Below are 20,462 nucleotides of genomic sequence, written 5' to 3'. Positions count from 1 at the left end.
TAAGAGCGTTTCTGCGGAGGAGAGGAATAAACTTGTAATGAGAGAGTTTCAGGCATTTTGGCATCTGGAATGCTGAGGAGGGTATAGAGATTTTACAGCTGTGGGTCCTTTCCCAGAACTCAGATCACACGCGATTGTTGTGCTCACAAGCCCATTCTTCTCTGGTAGCTCACTCTGCTATCAGTAAAACCATCACATTATACACATCTGAGTTGTTGGTTTATATGTCCCTCCCATCCCCATCCCATCAACTAAACTGAGAGCTTTTTTGAGGACTAAGAGCCTGCCTCAGAGATGTCTGAATCCCCAGTACCTGGCACAGTGCCTGGAAAGTAACAGATACATAATATGTGTTGATTAAATGAACAGTCCAGGTTGTGTATCTGTCAACCTTTTGTTGTTTTATGAAGCTTTTTTGTTTCAAAACTTTCCATTTTGATAAAATTATGAAATAATTTGCAAAAATCTGAACTGTGGAATAGCCAACTAGAAAAAGATGAGAATCGAGAAGCTATGAGAGGAGGAATGTACATTTAAATCGTTTGTTAGAAACTACTTGGTAATGTCATCACTTGCAGTTGGATCTTTCCTATTGAGCTCTAAGTGACATGAAGTAACTTCATAAGGATCATTTGTAATTTTATGGTCTTATTTTGAATTTGAATATTATTATTATGTTACCATCAGCGAATTCTTTGGTATGGATGTGTTTCATATTCAGGTTGCATTTATACTCATAGGACATTGTTTTTTTCCTTTCTTTTCAAAGAAAATTGAACTGAAGAAAATATTTTACTGAAGAAGACTACTGGGCCTGGATGACCTCAGCATGAAACGGATTGTGGAGCTCACATGAAACTCCTAGTTTGTGATGATTACATTTCTTTTTGTTGTCCAGTAGTTTGGTTTGTGTACATATATACATATATATATTTTGCACTACACAAATGATAACATTTTAAGGACTAATATTGCTGATACTTGAATAATCAATCTCAACTAGGTTATAAGTAACAGACTTAGATTTACCCTACCCTTGAACTTGAAGGACATTAAATTATTAATTATTGTTTGGTAACATGTTTACCTGATTATCTCCCATAGAGAAATATAAGCTGCTTTTCCAAGGTACAGTTGTGATAATAAGAACAGATTTATAACTGGGTATTTTTAATTTTCTAAATTAAATATGAGAAAGTATGCAAACCAGGAGTGAATTTCAAATGAGATGAAATCGACTTTCTTTCTTAGTCACTGAACCACCATGCGATTCAGTAGAAAACGACTGGAAGAATCTTCTCCGTGTCCACTTTGTGGGCTGCCCATAATCTTCCTTGGGCATGCACAGCTCTAACTTTAGTGTTCAGGCATCATTATGACAAAGTAGAGCCCTATGTACTAGGCTTTGTTTTTACAAATGATTCACAGAATAGACATAATAACCTGCTAATGGAAATGATGAAGAATGGGCTTAATGTGTTCTGAACCTGCAGATCATTAATAAGATTTGTATTCAATCATATCCATGGATTCCTTTGTAATAATTTTCCTTTAACTGAGGACATCTTGTTTCTGCTTCATAGGGTGCTTTGAAATATAAAATGAAAACTTATTTATACTGTTTTTACAAAGGTCAAAGAGGAAACACATGAAAATCACTTTTCTGCAACTGGTAAACCACACAGACCGGACTCTTAACCTCTTAGTGCCTCAGTTTTTCCTTCGGGGTATAATATTGGAGATACACCTATTTCACAAGGGGTATTGGAGAGATCTGCAAGCTAGCAGGCCATATGCTTCCATGTGAATAAGACATACCCAACTAATGTAAATTTGTGTCTCTCCTCCACCTCCCACATTTAGACTAAGAAGAAGACTGTAATTTAGATCCTTGAAGGCTCTGTTTGGAATTATCCTTCCTGCATACCTTTTAAAACGCCCTGCTCATGTAGATGTACCTTATGCTTTAAAGATTTCTCTGATACAAAGGTTTAGTATCAAATAATTTTTAAAATTCTTGGTATGTGTGATGTTGGGTTTAGCATCATGTGTTCAGAGTGTTCTCAATAAGAGAGAAAGTAATCCATCCCTAGTCTAGAGGGTGGTTCTTTGTTTATCTGAAGAAAAAAGTGTAAGAATACAATTTGCTTTTCTGAAGACTCTTTTTTTCCTTATTTTTTTTCTTACATGTAACTTGATGTTTTTTATTTTTTAATCCCATCTTGATTAAAATGTATCTGTCTAAAGAGATCTACTAATATTTGCCTTTTAAAAGCTGTCCTCTATTTATTTAGGGAAAAAAATGAAGCCAGTAACTGAATTATATGTAAAAATAAAATTTAGACCTGTGGGTCGGGAGTTATTTTAAAAAATTAGCTATCAATCTGGTATCAGAAAATGGTGGCTTTTCTCTTAGTATATAAATAAATAAGATGCAAAGTAAGAATGTAAGCAGTTGTGATTCATTACAAGCAGTTGGAGGTAACTAACTCCTAGGGATAACCATTTGTATCCTATTCCAAAGTCTTATTTTATAGGTTGAAAAGCACTTTGCACACAGTTCTTGTATATACAAGTAAAGACGTAATTATAGGATGTAGTGTTACTGCTTTGTTTAACAAGAACCTCATTTAAAATTGACAGCTATGGTATTTTTTTAATGATCTACTTCTTTTCTGTTTCTTTATTGTAAAATTAAGTTAAAAATAAAAGGTTAATGAAAAATGTTATGGTTTTTATTCCTTGTTACTGTTAGAAGTGCATTGATTATATAAGGATTAAACGAGAATAAATAGTAGGGGTTCATAGGAAGTAATTGTGCCTCGTTCAAAATAAAGCCATGCTATTACATGTAATTTTATAAAAATCAGAAACACGCTGAAGTTGAACTCATTTAGTCATTTGGCTGAAAAATGTTACTGATCGTGTCAAAATCTTAGTTTCAATTCTTATTCCAACTAGGTAGCTTCCCATAGCCACTCAGTGTGGCCTTAGTCAGCCATGTTAAATACATACAGCTTGGTCTTAGGTAGAAAATGGTGAGAAGGTTTTATGTTTTTAATACAAATGTATAACTTGTAAGTTCTCCAGATAGTGATAAAAGTGATGTTAGCTATTTGTAACATTAAGATACCAGTGTTCTGGGGCCTGTAATAGGAACTAACTGCAGTAGCTTCAGTTTTTTTCCCTCATATACAAGGAGTCCAGAGGTAGGAAGTCCAGGGCTGGTAAGGTGCTTCCACAATGTCCTTAGGGACACAGGTTCCTTCTGTCTTTCTGTTCTGTCATCTTTAGGGTGTGGGCCTTGTCTTCATGTTCGCTAAATGGCTGCTGTACATCTCGGTCCAATGTCTACATTACAGGTAGGCAAAGATCCTTATCTGATCAGGAAACAGTAACTTTCCTGGAAGTCTCACACAGGATACTCCTTCTCCATCTACTTGGCTAGAACTGGGTCTCATAATTATATCTTTGTCTATAAGAATATTATTTAAAGAATAAAATTGTTCCAGTTTATATAGATATAATTTTACAAATTTAATTTTGCCCATACACAGGAAATGCCATGTCTTTTGGCCTTTAATACACTTAACTGAGTTCTCTTCTTTCTCTATTTGTTTTTCTTTTCTGCTTCTCAACCCTTGTTTTCCCACTGACCTTCTCTCTCTCCATTAATCCTCCTTCCCAATGGAACCACTTTTTCAAGCTGAAAAACGGTAAGTGTTCTTTTCCTTTTTCAAAAGAAACAACTAAAAGAACTTTTAAATATGTACATAATACAGGTGAGGTGTAGCCATTGTTATTTTTTCTGCCCAGCACCTGTCCCTCCTCCTCCTGATAACAGCATCACTCTCCTTGCCCTTCCCCGCGGTAGAGAGCTCCTCTTCCTCCACTGTAATCCTGCCCCACCCACCGAGCCACAGTAATGGGCATGTGACTCAGACCTGGCCATTGTCTATCTCATTCTCCTCCTGACCACAGTGACAGTCCTAGGGAGGGGTGTATGACCATCAGTGAAGCAGTCACAGTTATTCTCTGGATTTATTTCAGGAAACTAGAGGAGAGAGCATTTTGCCTTTTCACAGAATGTTACATAGTTGGGATCATACAGTATGTAGCCCTTTCAGAATGGCTTCTTTCACTTTGCAATATACATTTATGGTTCCTCCATGTAATTTCATGTCTTCATAGCTCACTTCTTTTTATGTTTTTATGGCTGTGTGTCAATAAAGTTTTATTTACAAAACAAGTAGGGGGCCGTATTTGTCCCATGGGCTGTAGTTTGCTGACTTCTGATTTAGGTAATTCATTTCTTTTTAGCACTGATTAATATATCATTGTCTGGATGTACTAGAGTTTATTTATCCATTCACCTATTGAAGGACATCTTGGTTGCTTCCAAATTTTAGTAATGATGAATAAAGCTGCTGTCAACATCTGTGCATAGGTTTTTGTGTGGTCGTAAGTTTTCAACTCATTTGGGTAAATACTAAAGAGCTGACTGCTGGATTGCATGGTAAAGTTACGTTTAGTTTTGTAATAAACCACCAAACTGTCTTCCAAAGTGGCTGTACCATTTTGCATTCCCACCAGTAATGAATAAGAGTTCCTGTTGCTCCACGTCTTTGCCAGCATTTGGTATTGTCGGTGTTTTGGGTTTTAGCCATTCTGATAGGTGTGTAGTGGTATCTCACTGTTGTTGTGTTCTCTTTCTCCTTGAATTACAGGCTGTAAGGTTATTACCAGGGAGATCCTGGGGCTGCATATCCTGCCACTTGGAGGAGCCTTAGATAATAAGGCCAACATCTAGACCTAGGAACTTATACAAGAGTCAGAAACAGTGAGTTCAAGTCCTTTAATCCAGTTAATTCTGAAAACACTACCCCTATGTTTATACAGTTTGTTTACATGGGTTAATAAATTTGCCTTCTTACTTAAGGCAGTTTAAGGTAGGTTTCTGACACTTGGAACCAGAGTCCTGACTAGTATAGAAAATGCGTGATTGTCAGGACTGACTGTAGGCTCTGAAGCCAGACTGTCTAGGTTCAAATTCTCTGCAATCATGGGAAGTCCCTTACTTTATGTTTCAGTTTTCATATGTATACAATGTGGATAAAAATACCTCATACAGTTAATATATGTATAAAATATTAGAACAGTGTTCAGGATACAGTAAGTACTTTGTAACTGATAACTACTGTGATGGTAATAATAATGACTGGGGTTATTATTTCACTATCAGTACATAAGAATCCAAATCCCTTTTGCAGAGGCAGACACTGGAAATGTTGGTGCAAATGTACAAAAAAAAATTTTTTTTTAACAAGAGCTAGTTTCTTCCATTTATGCTCTGGATACTATTCCTTTCCTTAAAAACTTTGCCATTTTTTTCTGCCCCAGAGGCAACTACTTTCAGCACTTTTGGGTGATTGTTTTGTACTTACCTCCAAGGTTCTAAACAATATGTTTGAACTGCTACTTTACTATTTTTTTTAAACATCTTTATTGGAGTATAATTGCTTTACAATTATAAATTACAGTGTTGTGTTAGTTTCTGCTGTATAGCAAAGTGAATCAGCTATATGTATACATATATCCCCATATCCTCTCCCTCTTGCATCTCCCTCCCACCCTCCTTATCCCAACCCTCTAGGTGGTTGCAGAGCACCAACCTGATCTCCCTGTGCTATGCAGCTGCTTCCCACTAGCTATTTTACATTTGGTAGTATATATATGTCAGTGCTACTCTCTCAATTTGTCCCAGCTTACCCTTCCCCCTCCCCGTGTCCTCAAGTCCATTCTCTACATCTGCATCTTTATTCCTGTCCTGCCCCTAGGTTCATCAGAACGATTTTTTTGTTTTTAGATTCCATATATATGTGTTAGCATATGGTATTTGTTTTTCTCTTTCTGACTTACTGCACTCTGTATGACAGACTCTAGGTCCATCCACCTCACTACAAATAACTCAATTTCCTTTCTTTTTATGGCTGAGTAATATTCCATTGTATATATGTGCCACATCTTCTTTATCCATTCATCTGTCAATGGACACTTAGGTTGCTTCCATGTCCTGGCTATTGTAAATAGTAATGCAATGAACATTGTGGTACATGACTCTTTTTGAATTATGGTTTTCTCAGAGTATATGCCCAGTAGTGGGATTGCTGGGTCATATGGTAGTTCTATTTTTAGTTTTTTAAGGAACCTCCATACTGTTCTCCATAGTGGCTGTATCAATTTACATTCCCACCAATAGTGCAAGAGGGTTCCCTTTTCTCCACACCCTCTCCAGCATTTATTGTTTGTAGATTTTTTGATGATGGCCATTCTGACTGGTGTGAGGTGATACCTCATTGTAGTTTTGATTTGCATTTCTCTAATGATTAGTGATGTTGGGCATCCTTTCATGTGTTTGTTGGCAATCTGTATATCTTCTTTGGAGAAATGGCTATTTAGGTCTTCTGCCCATTTTTGGATTGGGTTGTATGTTTTTTTGATACTGAGCTGCATGAGCTGCTTGTATATTTTGGAGATTAATCCTTTGTCAGTTGTTTCTTTTGCAAGTATTTTCTCCCATTCAGAGGGTTGTCTTTTCGTCTTGTTTATGGTTTCCTTTGTTGTGCAAAAGCTTTTAAGTTTCATTAGGTCCCATTTGTTTATTTTTGTTTTTATTTGCATTTCTCTAGGAGGTGGGTCAAAAAGGATCTTGCTGTGATTTATGTCATAGAGTGTTCTGCCTATGTTTTCCTCTAAGAGTTTTAGAGTGTCTGGGCTTACATTTAGTTCTTTAATCCATTTTGAGTTTATTTTTGTGTATGTTGTTAGGGAGTGTTCTAATTTCATATTTTTACATGTAGCTGTCCAGTTTTCCCAGTACCACTTATTGAAGAGGCTGCCTTTTCTCCATTGTGTGTTCTTGCCTTGTTTATCAAAGATAAGGTGACCATATGTGTGTGGGTTTATCTCTGGGCTTTCTATCCTGTACCATTGATCTATATTTCTGTTTTTGTGCCAGTACCATACTGTCTTGATTACTGTAGCTTTGTAGTATAGTCTGAAGTCAGGGAGCCTGATTCCTCCAGCTCTGTTTTTCTTTCTCAAGATTGCTTTGGCTATTCGGGGTCTTTTGTGTTTCCATACAAATTGTGCAGTCTTTTTGTTCTAGTTCTGTGAAAAATGCCATTGGTAGTTTGATAGGGATTGCATTGAATTTGTAGATTGCTTTGGGTAGTATAGTCATTTTCACAATGTTGATTCTTCCAATCCAAGAACATAGTATATCTCTCCATCTGTTTGTATCATCTTTAATTTCTTTCATCAGTGTCTTATAGTTTTCTGCATACAGGTCTTTTGTCTCCTTAGGTAGGTTTATTCCTAGGTATTTTATTCTTTTTGTTGCACTGGTAAATGGGAGTGTTTCCTTCATTTCTCTTTCAGATTTTTCATCATTAGTGTATAGGAATGCAAGAGATTTCTGTGCATTAATTTTGTATCCTGCTACTACCAAATTCATTCATTAGCTCTAGTTTTCTGGTAGCATCTTTAGGATTCTCTGTGTATAGTATGTTCTCTGCAAACAGTGACAGCTTTACTTCTGTTTTCTGATTTGGATTCCTTTTATTTCTTTTCCTTCTCTGATTGCTGTGGCTAAAACTTCCAAAACTATGTTGAATAACAGTGGTGAGAGTGGGCAACCTTGTCTTCTTCCTGACCTTAGAGGAAATGGTTTCAGTTTTTCACCATTGAGATCGATGTTGGCTGTGGGTTTGTCATATATGCCCTTTATTATGTTGGAGTAGGTTCCCTCTATGCCTACTTTCTGGAGAGTTTTTATCATAAATGGGTGTTGAATTCTGTCAAAAGCCTTTTCTGCATCTATTGAGATGATCATATGGTTTTCATCCTTCAGTTTGTTAATATGGTGTATCACATTGATTGATTTGCATATATTGAAGAAATCTTGCATTCCTGGGATAAACCCCACTTAATCATGGTGTATGATCCTTTTATGTGCTGTTGGATTCTGTTTGCTAGTATTTTGTTGAGGATTTTTGCATCTACATTCATCAGTGATATTGGCCTGTAGTTTTCTTTCTTTGTGACATCTTTGTCTGGTTTTGGTATCAGGGTGATGGTGGCCTCATAGAATGAGTTTGGGAGTGTTCCTCTCTGCTATTTTTTGGAAGAGTTTGAGAAGGATAGGTGTTAGCTCTTCTCTAAATGTTTGATAGAATTTGCCTGTGAAGCCATCTGGTCCTGGGCTTTTGTTTGTTGGAAGATTTTTAATCACAGTTTCAATTTCAGTGCTTGTGATTGGTCTGTTTACATTTTCTATTTCTTCCTGGTTCAGTCTCAGAAGGTTGTGCTTTTCTAAGCATTTGTCCATTTCTTCCAGGTTGTCCATTTTATTGGCATATAGTTGCTTGTAGTAATCTCTCATGATCCTTTGTATTTCTTTTTCATTTCTAATTCTGTTGATTTGAGCCTTCTCCCTTTTTTTCTTGATGAGTCTGGCTAATGGTTTATCAATTTTGTTTATCTTCTCAAGGAACCAGCTTTTAGTTTTATTGATCTTTGCTACTGTCTCCTTCATTTCTTTTTCATTTATTTCTGATCTGGTCTTTATGATTTCTTTCCTTCTGCTAACTTTGGGGTTTTTTTGTTCTTTCTCTAATTGCTTTAGATGTAAGGTTAGGTTGTTTATTTGAGATGTTTCTTGTTTCTTGAGGTAGGATTGTATTGCTATAAACTTCCCTCTTAGAACTGCTTTTGCTGCATCCCATAGGTTTTGGGTCGTCGTGTTTTCATTGTCATTTGTTTCTAGGTATTTTTTGATTTCCTCTTTGATTTCTTCAGTGATGTCTTGGTTATTTAGTAGCATATTGTTTAGCCTCCATGTGTTTGTATTTTTTACAGTTTTTTTCCTATAATTGATATCTAGTCTCATAGCGTTGTGGTCGGAAAAGATACTTGATCCGATTTCAATTTTCTTAAATTTACCAAGGCTTGATTTGTGACCCAAGATATGGTCTATCCTGGAGAATGTTCCATGAGCACTTGAGAGGAAAGTGTATTCTGTTGTTTTTGGATGGAATGTCCTATAAATATCAATTAAGTCCATCTTGTTTAATGTGTCATGTAAAGCTTGTGTTTCCTTATTTATTTTCATTTTGGATGATCTGTCCATTGGTGAAAGTGGGGTGTTAAAGTCCCCTACTATGATTGTGTTACTGTCGATTTCCCCTTTTATGGCTATTAGCATTTGCCTTATGTATCGAGGTGCTCCTGTGTTGGGTGCATAAATATTTACAATTGTTATATCTTCTTCTTGGATTGATCCCTTGACCATTATGTAGTGTCCTTCTTTGTCTCTTGTAATAGTCTTTATTTTATAGTCTATTTTGTCTGATATGAGAATTGCTACTCCAGCTTTCTTTTGATTTCCATTAGCATGGAATATCTTTTTCCGTCTCTTCACTTTCAGTCTGTATGTGTCCCTATGTCTGAAGCGGGTCTCTTGTAGACAGCATATGTACGGATCTTGTTTTTGTATCCATTCAGCCAGTCTGTGTCTTTTGGTTGGAGCATTTAATCCATTTACATTTAAGGTAATTATCGATATGTATGTTCCTATTACCATTTCCTTAATTGTTTTGGGTTTGTTTTTGTAGGTCTTTTCCTTCTCTTGTGTTTCCTGCCTAGAGAAGTTCCTTTAGCATTTGTTGTAAAGCTGGTTTGGTGGTGCTGAATTCTCTTAACTCTTGCTTATCTGTAAAGGTTTAAATTTCTCCATCAAATCTGAATAAGATCCTTGCTGGGTTGAGTAATTTTGGTTGTAGGTTTTTCCCTTTCATCACTTTAAATATGTCCTGCCACTGCCTTCTGGCTTGCAGAGTTTCTGCTGAAAGATCAGCTTTTAACCTTATGGGGATTCCCTCGTATGTTATTTGTTGCTTTTCCCTTACTGCTTTTAATATTTTTTCTTTGTATTTAATTTTTGATAGTTTGATTAATATGTCTCGGCATGTTTCTCTTTGGGTTTATCCTGTATGGTACTCTCTGTGCTTCCTGGACTTGATTGACTATTTCCTTTCCCATGTTAGGGTAGTTTTCGACTCTAATCTCTTCAAATATTTTCTCAGTCCCTTTCTTTTTCTCTTCTTCTTCTGGGACCCCTATAATTAGAATATTGGTGCATTTAATGTTGTCCCAGAGGTCTCTGAGACTGTCCTCAATTCTTTTCATTCTTTTTTCTTTATTCTGCTCCCCGGCAGTTATTTCCACCATTTTATCTTCCAGCTCACTTATCCGTTCTTCTGTCTCAGTTATTCTGTTATTGAGTCCTTCTAGGGTATTTTTAATTTCAGTAATTATGTTGTTCGTCATTGTTTGCTTTTTTGAACTGCTACTTTTTGATACTTCTGTTTTGGGAATTATCTATTTATTTCCCTCTACTGAAAAAAATTTTTTTAAATTCATTTATTTACTTATTTATTTGGTTGCGTCGGGTCTTAGTTGCAGTAGGTGGGTGGGCTCCTTAGTTGCAGCTCACCAGCTTCTTAGTTGCAGCAGGCAAGCTCCTTAGTTGTGGCTCACTGGGTCCTTAGTTGTGGCATGCAAACTCTTAGTTGTGGCATGCATGTGGGATCCAGTTCCCAGACCAGGGATCAAACCTAAGCCCCCTGCATTGGGAATGCAGATTCTTAACCACTGTGCCACCGCCACCAGGGAAGTCCCCCCTCTACTGAAAATTGAAGATTTCATTCTTTTTCCTTCCTTTGCAGTCACAGCTCATGTGTAAACAGTTTACTGTTTATCAGTTTGTTACTAAAAAATATGGTAAAGGATACAGGTGGACGTGTAGATGGAAGAGATGCATAGGGCAAGGTATGCAGGAAGGGGTGTGGAGCTTCTGTGCCCTCTCTGGGGGGCATCATTCTCCCAGCACCTTCATGTGTTCACCAACTAGAAGCTCTCCAAACCCTGTACTTTGGGGATTTTGATGGAGGATTAGTCACATAGGCACAATCAAATATTAACTCCCTTTCCAGCCCCTCTCCTTTCTCTGGAGAACAGAGGGTGGGGCTGAAAATTCCAAGCTTCTTTGTTTGGTTTTTGGTTTTTGGCCCCATGGCATTCAGGATCTTAGTTCCTCGACCAGGGATTGAACCCATGCCCCTGCAGTGGAAGCATGAAGTCTTAACCACTGGACCACCAGGGAAGTCCCAGAAAATTCCAAGCTTCTAGTCATGGCTGGGTCTTTCTGTTGACAGGCCCCCCTACAGGAGCCCACCCAGAGTCACCTCATTAGAACAAAGGGCATTGCTATCACCCGGGAAATCCCAAGGGAGCCAGAAGCCCTGGGTCAGGATCCAGAGTCAAAGACCAAATATGAGAACCAAAAAAATGCTCCTGGTGCTCTTATCCCTTCGGAAATTATCGATAGAAGTACTTTAGGAGCTCTGTGCGGGAACAGGAGGCAGAGACCAATATATATATTTTCTGTTATCTCTTACCAGTCTCTTTTCTTTCTCTTTGGATGCTTATAGGATATTCTCTTTTTTCTGGTGTCTGAAATGTCACTTTGTTGTAAGTTGGGATGTATAGGAAGGGTATTTGCTGCAATGATGCTATGTAACAATCCAGCTCAAAACTCCCATTCTTTCACCCTCCTCATCCCATCCATCAGTAAGTCGTATTGATTCCACCTCTAAAATATGTCTTGAATCCAGGTGGGCTGGTTCAGTAGCCTTCTATTCAGTCTCCCTCCTTCAAATGTTGCCGTGACCAGTCCACTTTCCATAGTTATAAGAATGACCCATCCACAGCTGGCTTGGTATTAACTGAAAGGAGGCCTGGTGGAAATGGTAAATATTTGCACAATCTTTTGGACTCTGAGCACGTTCTTCACTGGCTAAAAACAAGATGGTTCTTCCTGGCAAACAGAGATGTTCAAGATGTTTTGGAGAATAATAGCAGAGTTTTATACAGCAACCATTTCCCAAACCCCAAATTAAGACAAATATTCTGAGAAGTAGTAGGGTACTTAGGGCTCAAATAGTGATCATTTATTAAACACCTTTTATGTTTGCTACATACTTTGTATTATTTAATTCTGACAAAGGTACACTAAAATAAATACACTTTCTATATTTGTTTAACAGTTAGTGGAAGTGGGGAGAAAATTATTTTCAATTAATAAAAATTATATATAGTAATGAATGCAGATTTCTGCTGGCAGAGCAACCTGTGTTCTTCAAAGACATGTATGCACACACATCCATACAACTGCCAAAACACTTCCATTTTTCCATTCTTGTTCTGTCTCAGGTTTTTCCTTAATGAGTATCTGAACCCACAAAAAGGTTTAAGTTTAGATAATAAATCACTTGTTCCCAGCAAACACCATTACAGCATGCAGAATTCCAGGTGGCCATAGCTGCACCTGCTAGGGCTGCAACAGCAAACTGTTCTTAACTTTTCCACTTAAGGGCACCGTCTCCTGCATTGGGAATAGGTTCAATGTACATCTCCCTCGATTATTCAGTAATGTTTCAAATCCCTGATAAGACTGGTGTCCTGGAAGTTCCTCATAATTAATCTGCATAATACAGGTAGACAATCAGAGTTTAATCCACCCAAGGTTTTTTACTCTGGCAGAGCAATGGTTTAAACCATTTGTGCTTGATTCCAAAGCCAGTGTTCTTTCTACTACTTGAAAATTCCATAAGAGGATGGCAAATAATCCTAGCTTTTACCTAATTTAAGGGAAAGATGTAATTTACATTAAACATAGTTTTAACTGTTAACAACTGTATTTTGAACATATTATTGTTAGAAGAGGTGACTATTAGGAGGATTAAATCTGAGTAGTCATTACTAAAACAAGCTCAGTAAAACCATTAAATCATGGATTCAGTTACACTGCAATGATTATTACAGTGTCTCTTTCACTGTAAGAGTTTTAAACTTATATTATCTTCGTCAACTACATTAGTAACACGGCTCATACTGGGATGGTGATGGAAAGTAAAAACACTCAAGCCATTTTGCAAAAGGAACAATAGTATTTAATAGATTAACAGAAAATTTACACATGGTACATTTAAATTTGAACTTTTCTCTTTTGGGGGGTAAGTCTGCAAAAAACCTGAATGAATTTAAGATATGACCTGTGAAGATGAATCGTAGTGTATCTATATTTAAAAGAATGATGTTGACAGAGAATATATCGAAGTATGTTACAATTATATTTATTAAGTGAAAGTAAGGTAGTTATTTTTTTAGGCTATTCTGGTAATGCTGCATATGTTTTAAGCAAATTATTTAAAAATGTAAACCATTACATTTTTTATTAAAATTGAACAAGCTGTTAAAATTGCTACAATATATCTCACCTAAGCTCTCCAGTACTATTTTAAATACATATGTATTGTAGAAAAAGCACCAGAAGCAGTCAAGGCAGCAAAACTGTATTCATAGCAAAATAAGCCAAAACCCTCGTCCTTTTGTTTATTCCTCATTCCTGAAAGGAGTTATATTACTGAATGAAGGAATTTTCCAACTGCATTTTTGAGGTCACAGTTACAGCCTTAAATGATTGGCTTTTGCAGGCAATCAGGTACAGATAAATTACACTAAAATAAAACTGTATGATGTTTTTGTCATATTAACACCAAACTGAATGGTGGACTGAAATGAACAGATGAGAAAGAAAATCAAGCTCGAGGCTCACTCTTTCTCTAAAGTGGTCATGTTTCTAGTTTTACTGAAGCATTAATTTTCATAAAGTACACCAACAAAATAAATAAGTTGAAAAAAGCTTTGAAGATCTATGTACAACTCTGAGATTAAGATAAATTACTGATTATGTTCTCGATAGCCTTTTAATGCTGTGGAAGCTGTAACATACATGAAAAGCTCATTGATCCGGGTAAAATAATGATTTTTCCCCCCTTAGATCAATCTAGTATTAAGGCGTATGTAATTATGCTAGCTTATTGTATAAGGCAAGGTTAGATTAAAGGGAAAATTTATGTGCTATAGGCTAAATCCAGATACTGTCAGGTGCTGGGCATTATTCCTGGCTTCAAAATAAGATGTATCAGTTTCATTGTCTGGTTGGGGTATGAAAGGCATCGTTTGATGCTGTAGATTTTCCCAGTCCACATCACTGAAGAGAGGATGATGTTTCAACTCTTAGGAAAAATATCAAACAAAACGATATTATGACACCATTACCAAAGTCCTATTTTACAGGAATTAAAGAGAGACTGTCTCACATGTACCTTGCCCTGGCTTACTATGTCTGTTTCACAGAATTTTAAAAACATCTATCTCTTTCTTCAACCACATACTTCCCAACAGCACACAGTGTCATTCTGTATGTCACTTGGCATATGACAGGTGCCTTAACAGAAGCTTATCTTTCTCACTGCCTGCATCTTCTCTCAGAATCCCTGACTCGATGAGAGAAGACAGCCTGGCCTACTTCCTGCTCCCCAACACAGCTTCCACACCACTAATCCTAATCTCCCATGATTAATGCCCCACTTCTCATTCCAATTCCTTGCCGCTTGCTTTGATCTCTGTAATCCTCAGCATCGTCACCCTAGATTACTTCAGCAGGAAGCTCATCCTCCACTCCCTTGCTGTCTTCCCTGTGCTCCATCCTTATCCTTCCTGGTAATTTCAACACACACACTGATGATATTTCTGACACATTCTTTCTCTTCCTGGTTCTTTGATTTCTTTGATTTCACTGACTTGCATCTCTACAACACACCAGCCGCCCAGCAGTATGGCCACATCTGAGTCTACTGCTTCCACTTACAAAATCTCAACTTTGCCTTCCTCTTTAACTACATTTTCCTTCTATCTAGTAAAATGAAATCTCCTCTTTTGATCACACAGGTATTTAGTTGGCAGACATAGCCGCCCCTCTCCTCAACTATTCACTTCATTAGGCAACAATAAAGACGGCAAAAAAGTGAAGTGTCAATTAAGGCAGTATACAAACCAAAAAAGCAATCAAATTTAAGGAAAATATCAGAAGACGACTACACAGACAGGAAAGAATTGTTTGTATTGGGGGTAATGGGCTGGAAAATCAATATGTATATATGATGGATTTTCTATAAACTAAAAGACTGGTAGGAAAAGGGATAAAAGAGCAAAAATAATTCACATTTAGAGAATTTATTTGTCTCAACGGTTCAAGCATGTGTTACTTTAGAGTTATTTGTAGTATTAACTCGAACTGGGATATCTGGATGTGATGTGATGCTTCGTGAGCCTCTCATCATAACTATTTATTTAAACTGAGTCCGCAAAGGAATTCTAATCTAGGTTAAGATTAACTAAATAAACAGTTGTTGAAACAACTGTTTCTTAACTGAAGAATACCCCTATCTGCTTCACTAGGTAAACTGTTCATTTAACAAATGAACAAAAATTTGAGGTCACTGGTAAGAATGTACTGAGCAGGTTACAGGGCATTATAGCCATTTTCTAAACAACGGTTTCCCAACTTTGTTACAACTGACCTTTGGGACCAGCTAATTCTCTGTAGCAGGGACGGTGCTGTGCACTGTAGGATGCTGAGCAGAGTCCCCGGCCTCTACCTACTAGATGCCCCCAACTGTCGTCACAACCAAAAAATGTCTCCAGACAATGCCAAGTGTCCTTTGGGGAGCAAAATCATCAGCAGTGGAGAAGGCTGTTCTAAAGCAATTTTTATTTTTATTATTTTTATTTTTTATTTTATTATTATTATTTTTTGGCCGCACCTTGCAGCATGCAGGATCTTAGTTCCCTGACCAGGGATCGAGCCTGTGCCCCCTGCAGTGGAAGCTTGGAGTCTTAACCACTGGACCACCAGGCAAGTCCCCTAAAGCAATTTTTAGAGCTCGGTTTTCAAATGTCTGCATTCTCACTTTACATAAGTTTTCGCTCAGATTCCACTCTTCAGGTCTTCCTGACCACCCCATCTAAAAAATAAAACTCTTGGGCTTCCCTGGTGGCGCAGTGGTTAAGAATCTGCCTGCCAATGCAAGGGACACGGGTTCGAGCCCTGGTCCGGGAAGATCCCATATGCTGCAGAGCAACTAAGTCCGTGAGCCACAACTACCAAGCCTGCGCTCTACAGCCCGCGAGCCACAACTACTGAAGCCCGTGTGCCACAACTACTGAAGCCCACGCGCCTAGAGCCCATGCTCTGCAACAAGAGAAGCCACTGCAATGAGAAGCCCACGCACCGCAACAAAGAATAGCCCCCGCTTGTCACAACTAAAGAAAGCCCACACGCAGCAACGAAGATCCAACACAGCCAAATAAATAAATTAATTAAATTTTAAAAAAATAATAATAAAAATAAATAAAACTCTTGCCTTCACTTTGTACCCTCTCACTTTGCTTTCTCTCTTCATGTACTTACCACTAGATGGAGTTATGTTATGACTGTATTTGTTTACTTTCTGTCTTTCCACTAGAATGTAAGTTCTAGAACTTAAGCACAGGGATTTGTCTGGTTCATCCCTAGGATACCTCCAGTGCCCGAAACGAAAACACTGCCTAGCACCTAGAAGCCACTCTATAGGATTTGTTAAATGAATAAACTGTTGACCTCATTGGAGGGAATACCTAGAAGCTGATGTGAATGACATATTACTAAAGTCCATTTAGTAATATACCCTACTTCACATGGAAATGCATTTTGAGACACAGTGCTTAGTTGTCTCTATATATACATTGTGACAAAAAGGATTTTAAGGCAGCTGCTAATGAGATTTACTGGAGTTTCAAAATTGGGTTTTAAAATTAATCGGAGTTTCCTGCACTGGAAAGAACCTTTGAATGGGTCACAATGCACCAATTTTGTCTTCTTTGAGGCAACCTGGCTGTGAAGAATGCAACAAGGAGTCAAAGTCCATAAAAATATTTGATAATCAATAATGATATCAGGGACTTCCCTGGTGGCGCAGTGATTAAGAATCCACCTGCCAATGCAGGGGACACGGGTTCGATCCCTGGTCCAGGAAGATCCCACATACCACGGAGCAACTAAACCCGTGCACCACAACTACTGAGCCTGCACTCTAAAGCCCACGAGCCACAACTACTGAGCCAAATCAGTAGTTTGGCCCAACAAATCAAGGGTAAAACAGTTAACTAACACAAAACCTTACCTTTCATTCCAGCTCTCTTTGTATCATCAATGGTTAAGAGTATTTCTATAGCACTTTGAGCATTATCAGATAACTTTTCTTCACCTTCAGGCCAAGGGATATCTATAAATACAAATAAACTTGTTAATCATTGCTCAAGACAATAATACACAGAGATAAATGAGATAAATGAATCTATCTTAATAGGAGAAAAAGAATCACCTCTTTTCAGAATATTCTGGAATACTTGCTGGGGTGTTTCATCGTTGAAAGGGGGAATTCCTGTTAGAAACTCAAACAAGCAAACTCCAAGTGCCCACCAGTCTACTGCAGGACCTGGAATTTAAGAGGAAGCAGCTGAACTTGCAAGCATTTTCTATAAATGTTTGATCAACTAAAACATTAACTGTGGATATTTGGGCACAATGAAGACCCAAAGGCTCGTTTCCTTAAGGCTTTCTTCTGGCTTCGAAACGTGCAAAGACTCAAATTACCTTCCTTTAGGCAATGTGGTAATTATTTTCTTGGAAAATATTGGGCTCCATAAGTTGATACGGAAAAACCCGAACAAACTTTTTCGCCAGCCCAATAGAAGTTTAGATTAGCAATTAACATGGCTAGTTAAAAAAAAGTTTAAAAAGTTATTAATAACCTCTGATATTCTGGATACTTATTTGTGCTAAATCCTAAAACACAACCAAGGAATGCATTTAATCTAAAAATTATTCTCTAAAAGAGTATTTCTTAATTTCAAATCAGGAAACAATAACATTCAGATGATTCTATAGCCCACTCGTTTCACAAAGGAATGAGATGAGGTAGTAATATTAATGCCAACTGGAGGATAACCTGCTAACTAGGGAAAGCCTTACCTACAGAGGGTTTTTTGTTTTGTTTTGTTTTTGCCACGCACACCACGTGGGATCTTAGTTCCCCAACCCGGGATCAAACCCGTGCCCCCTGCAGTGGAAGCACAGAGTCTTAACCACTGGACTGCCAGGGAAGTCCCCTTACAGAAGGTTTTAATGTGGCTTTATTCCTTTTAAGAACATAGAGGGACAAATTAACAAAAAATACTCATTTAAACTATTGCTTGAGGAGGTAATTAGAAGATAAGTCTTAATAAATAGGTAAAACTGATTTCTTTTTTTAAAAATTTTTATTGGTGTATAGTTGCTTTACAAAATTGTGTTAGTTTATACTGTGCAGCGAAGTAAATCAGCTATACATATACATATATCCCCTCTTTTTTGGATTTCCTTCTCATAGGCGTTCCCTGTGCTATACAGTAGGTTCTCATTAATTATCTACTTTATACATAGTATCAGTAGTGTATATATGTCAATCCTAATCTCCCAATTCATCCCACGCCCAGGTAAAACTGATTTCTAAATAAAATCTTCATTGGAAGCACCATTTGTATACAAAGACGTTTTAGACCATTATTTTAAACATGACCTTATAATCTGGTTTATATGCTTGTTTAGTTACATCTATGAACAAAATGTTTCCTAAGCAAAGGTTAATTTCAGTCCAAAAATGATTAACTTCAATATAAATTTAGAATTGAGACTCTAGTCTAGAACTAAATTTGCCTGAAAATTACTCTTTAAAATCAATTTCACAAGACAACCCTCAGAATGGGAGAAAATATTTGCAAATGAAGCAACTGACAAAGGATTAATCTCCAAAATTTACAAGCAGCTCATGCAGCTCAATATCAAAAAAACAAACAACCCAATCCAAAAATGGGCAGAAGACCTAAATAGACATTTCTCCAAAGAAGATATACAGATTGCCAACAGACACATGAAAGAATGCTCAACATCATTAATCATTAGAGAAATGCAAATCAAAACTACAATGAGGTATCACCTCACACCAGTCAGAATGGCCATCATCAAAAAATCTACAAACAATAAATGCTGGAGAGGGCGTGGAGAAAAGGGAACCCTCTTGCACTGTTGGTGGGAATGTAAATTGATACAGCCACTATGGAGAACAGTATGGAGGTTCCTTAAAAAACTAAAAATAGAACTACCTTATGACCCAGCAATCCCACTACTGGGCATATACCCTGAGAAAACCATAATTCAAAAGGAGTCATGTACCACAATGTTCATTGCAGCTCTATTTACAATAGCCAGGAAATGGAAGCAACCTAAGTGTCCATCGACAGATGAATGGATAAAGAAGATGTGGCACATATATACAGTGGAGTATTACTCAGCCATAAAAAGAAAGGAAACTGAGTTATTTGTAGTGCGGTGGATAGACCTAGAGTCTGTCATACAGAGTGCAGTAAGTCAGAAAGAGAAAAACAAATACCGTATGCTAACACACATATATGGAATCTAAAAAGAAAAAAAATGGTTATGAAGAACCTAGGGGCAGGATGGGAATAAAGACGCAGACCTACTAGAGAATGGACTTGAGGACACAGGGAGGGGGAAGGGTAAGCTGGGACAAAATGAGAGAGTGGCATGGACATATATACATTACCAAATGTAAAATAGCTAGTGGGAAGCAGCCCCATAGCACAGGGAGATCAGCTCGGTGCTTTGTGACCACCTGGAGGGGTGCGATAGGGAGGGTGGGAGGGAGGGAGACGCAAGAGGGAAGAGATATGGGGATATATGTATATGTATAGCTGATTCACTTTGTTATAAAGCAGAAACTAACACACCATTGTAAAGCAATTATACTCCAATAAAGATGTATAAAAAAAAATCAGTTTCACAAAATTCATTACTGTGGTTAAGCAACTACCACCATTTCATTTTAAAACAAGTAGGAAAAAAAAAAAACAAGTAGGAAAGCATCATGGAATATGCCATTAGAAAAAATATCACATGCATTTAGAGTGCCTTTTCATCTGCAAGCCAAGTAATCCCATCTTCCCTAAGGAACACAAGGTACAAACAGTCTCTGGGCTTCTATTTCTATAGTAATCACTATAAAAACATACAAAACACCTCGGTTAGTAGGCCTTTCAAGCGGCACTGAGAAAGAATTATTCCAACAGCTCAGATAATATAACCAAATAACAGAAAAGTAGGGGGAAATCAGGAAAAAATGTGCATTTTAATTTATTTTACTTAGGTTAGAAATTAGGACCCTTTTCCCAGCTCAGCCGAAAATGTACTCATGTCAAAAACACATGATTTCTCCATGGATATGTCATACATACCCATATACTTGAGTCAAAGTCTAATAAGATCATGTATTGTGATAAATCATATTATCAATTATAAAATAAATCAATTATAATATATATCAGTAGCCAGAGATATA

The 20,462-nt window shown here is 37.3% G+C and overlaps 2 protein-coding genes across 16 annotated transcripts in view; one reads left to right on the top strand and one right to left on the bottom strand.

The window, feature by feature from the left end:
• The window catches only part of ACBD5 (acyl-CoA binding domain containing 5), a gene marked incomplete at its 3' end in the record, with an annotated part of 38,828 nt that extends 36,104 nt beyond the window's left edge, over positions 1 to 2,724 (top strand). For all 6 annotated transcript variants that reach the window (XM_082449753.1, XM_082449755.1, XM_082449749.1 and 3 more), the window contains one exon: positions 770 to 2,724. In XM_082449753.1, coding sequence (XP_082305879.1) covers positions 770 to 782 — 13 coding nt within the window. The remainder of the gene's footprint in view (positions 1 to 769) is intronic.
• MASTL (microtubule associated serine/threonine kinase like) overlaps positions 1 to 20,462 on the bottom strand; it is a 75,068-nt gene that overhangs the window by 27,267 nt on the left and 27,339 nt on the right. For 2 of the 10 annotated variants that reach the window (XM_082449711.1, XM_082449703.1), the window contains exons 10-12: positions 17,391 to 17,504; positions 17,190 to 17,291; positions 11,002 to 11,938 (exon numbers count right to left, since the gene is read on the bottom strand). In XM_082449711.1, the coding sequence (XP_082305837.1) occupies positions 11,775 to 11,938; positions 17,190 to 17,291; positions 17,391 to 17,504 (380 nt within the window). In that variant the 3' untranslated portion in view covers positions 11,002 to 11,774. The other 8 variants (XM_082449712.1, XM_082449704.1, XM_082449707.1 and 5 more) reach the window with 6 other exon arrangements.

Source organism: Balaenoptera physalus (genome assembly GCF_965194825.1).
Source record: "Balaenoptera physalus genome assembly, chromosome: 2".
NCBI classification, from domain to species: Eukaryota; Metazoa; Chordata; class Mammalia; order Artiodactyla; family Balaenopteridae; genus Balaenoptera; species Balaenoptera physalus.
Note: the sequence above shows the minus strand (reverse complement) of the source record. Positions and strands in the feature narration are given on the sequence as shown.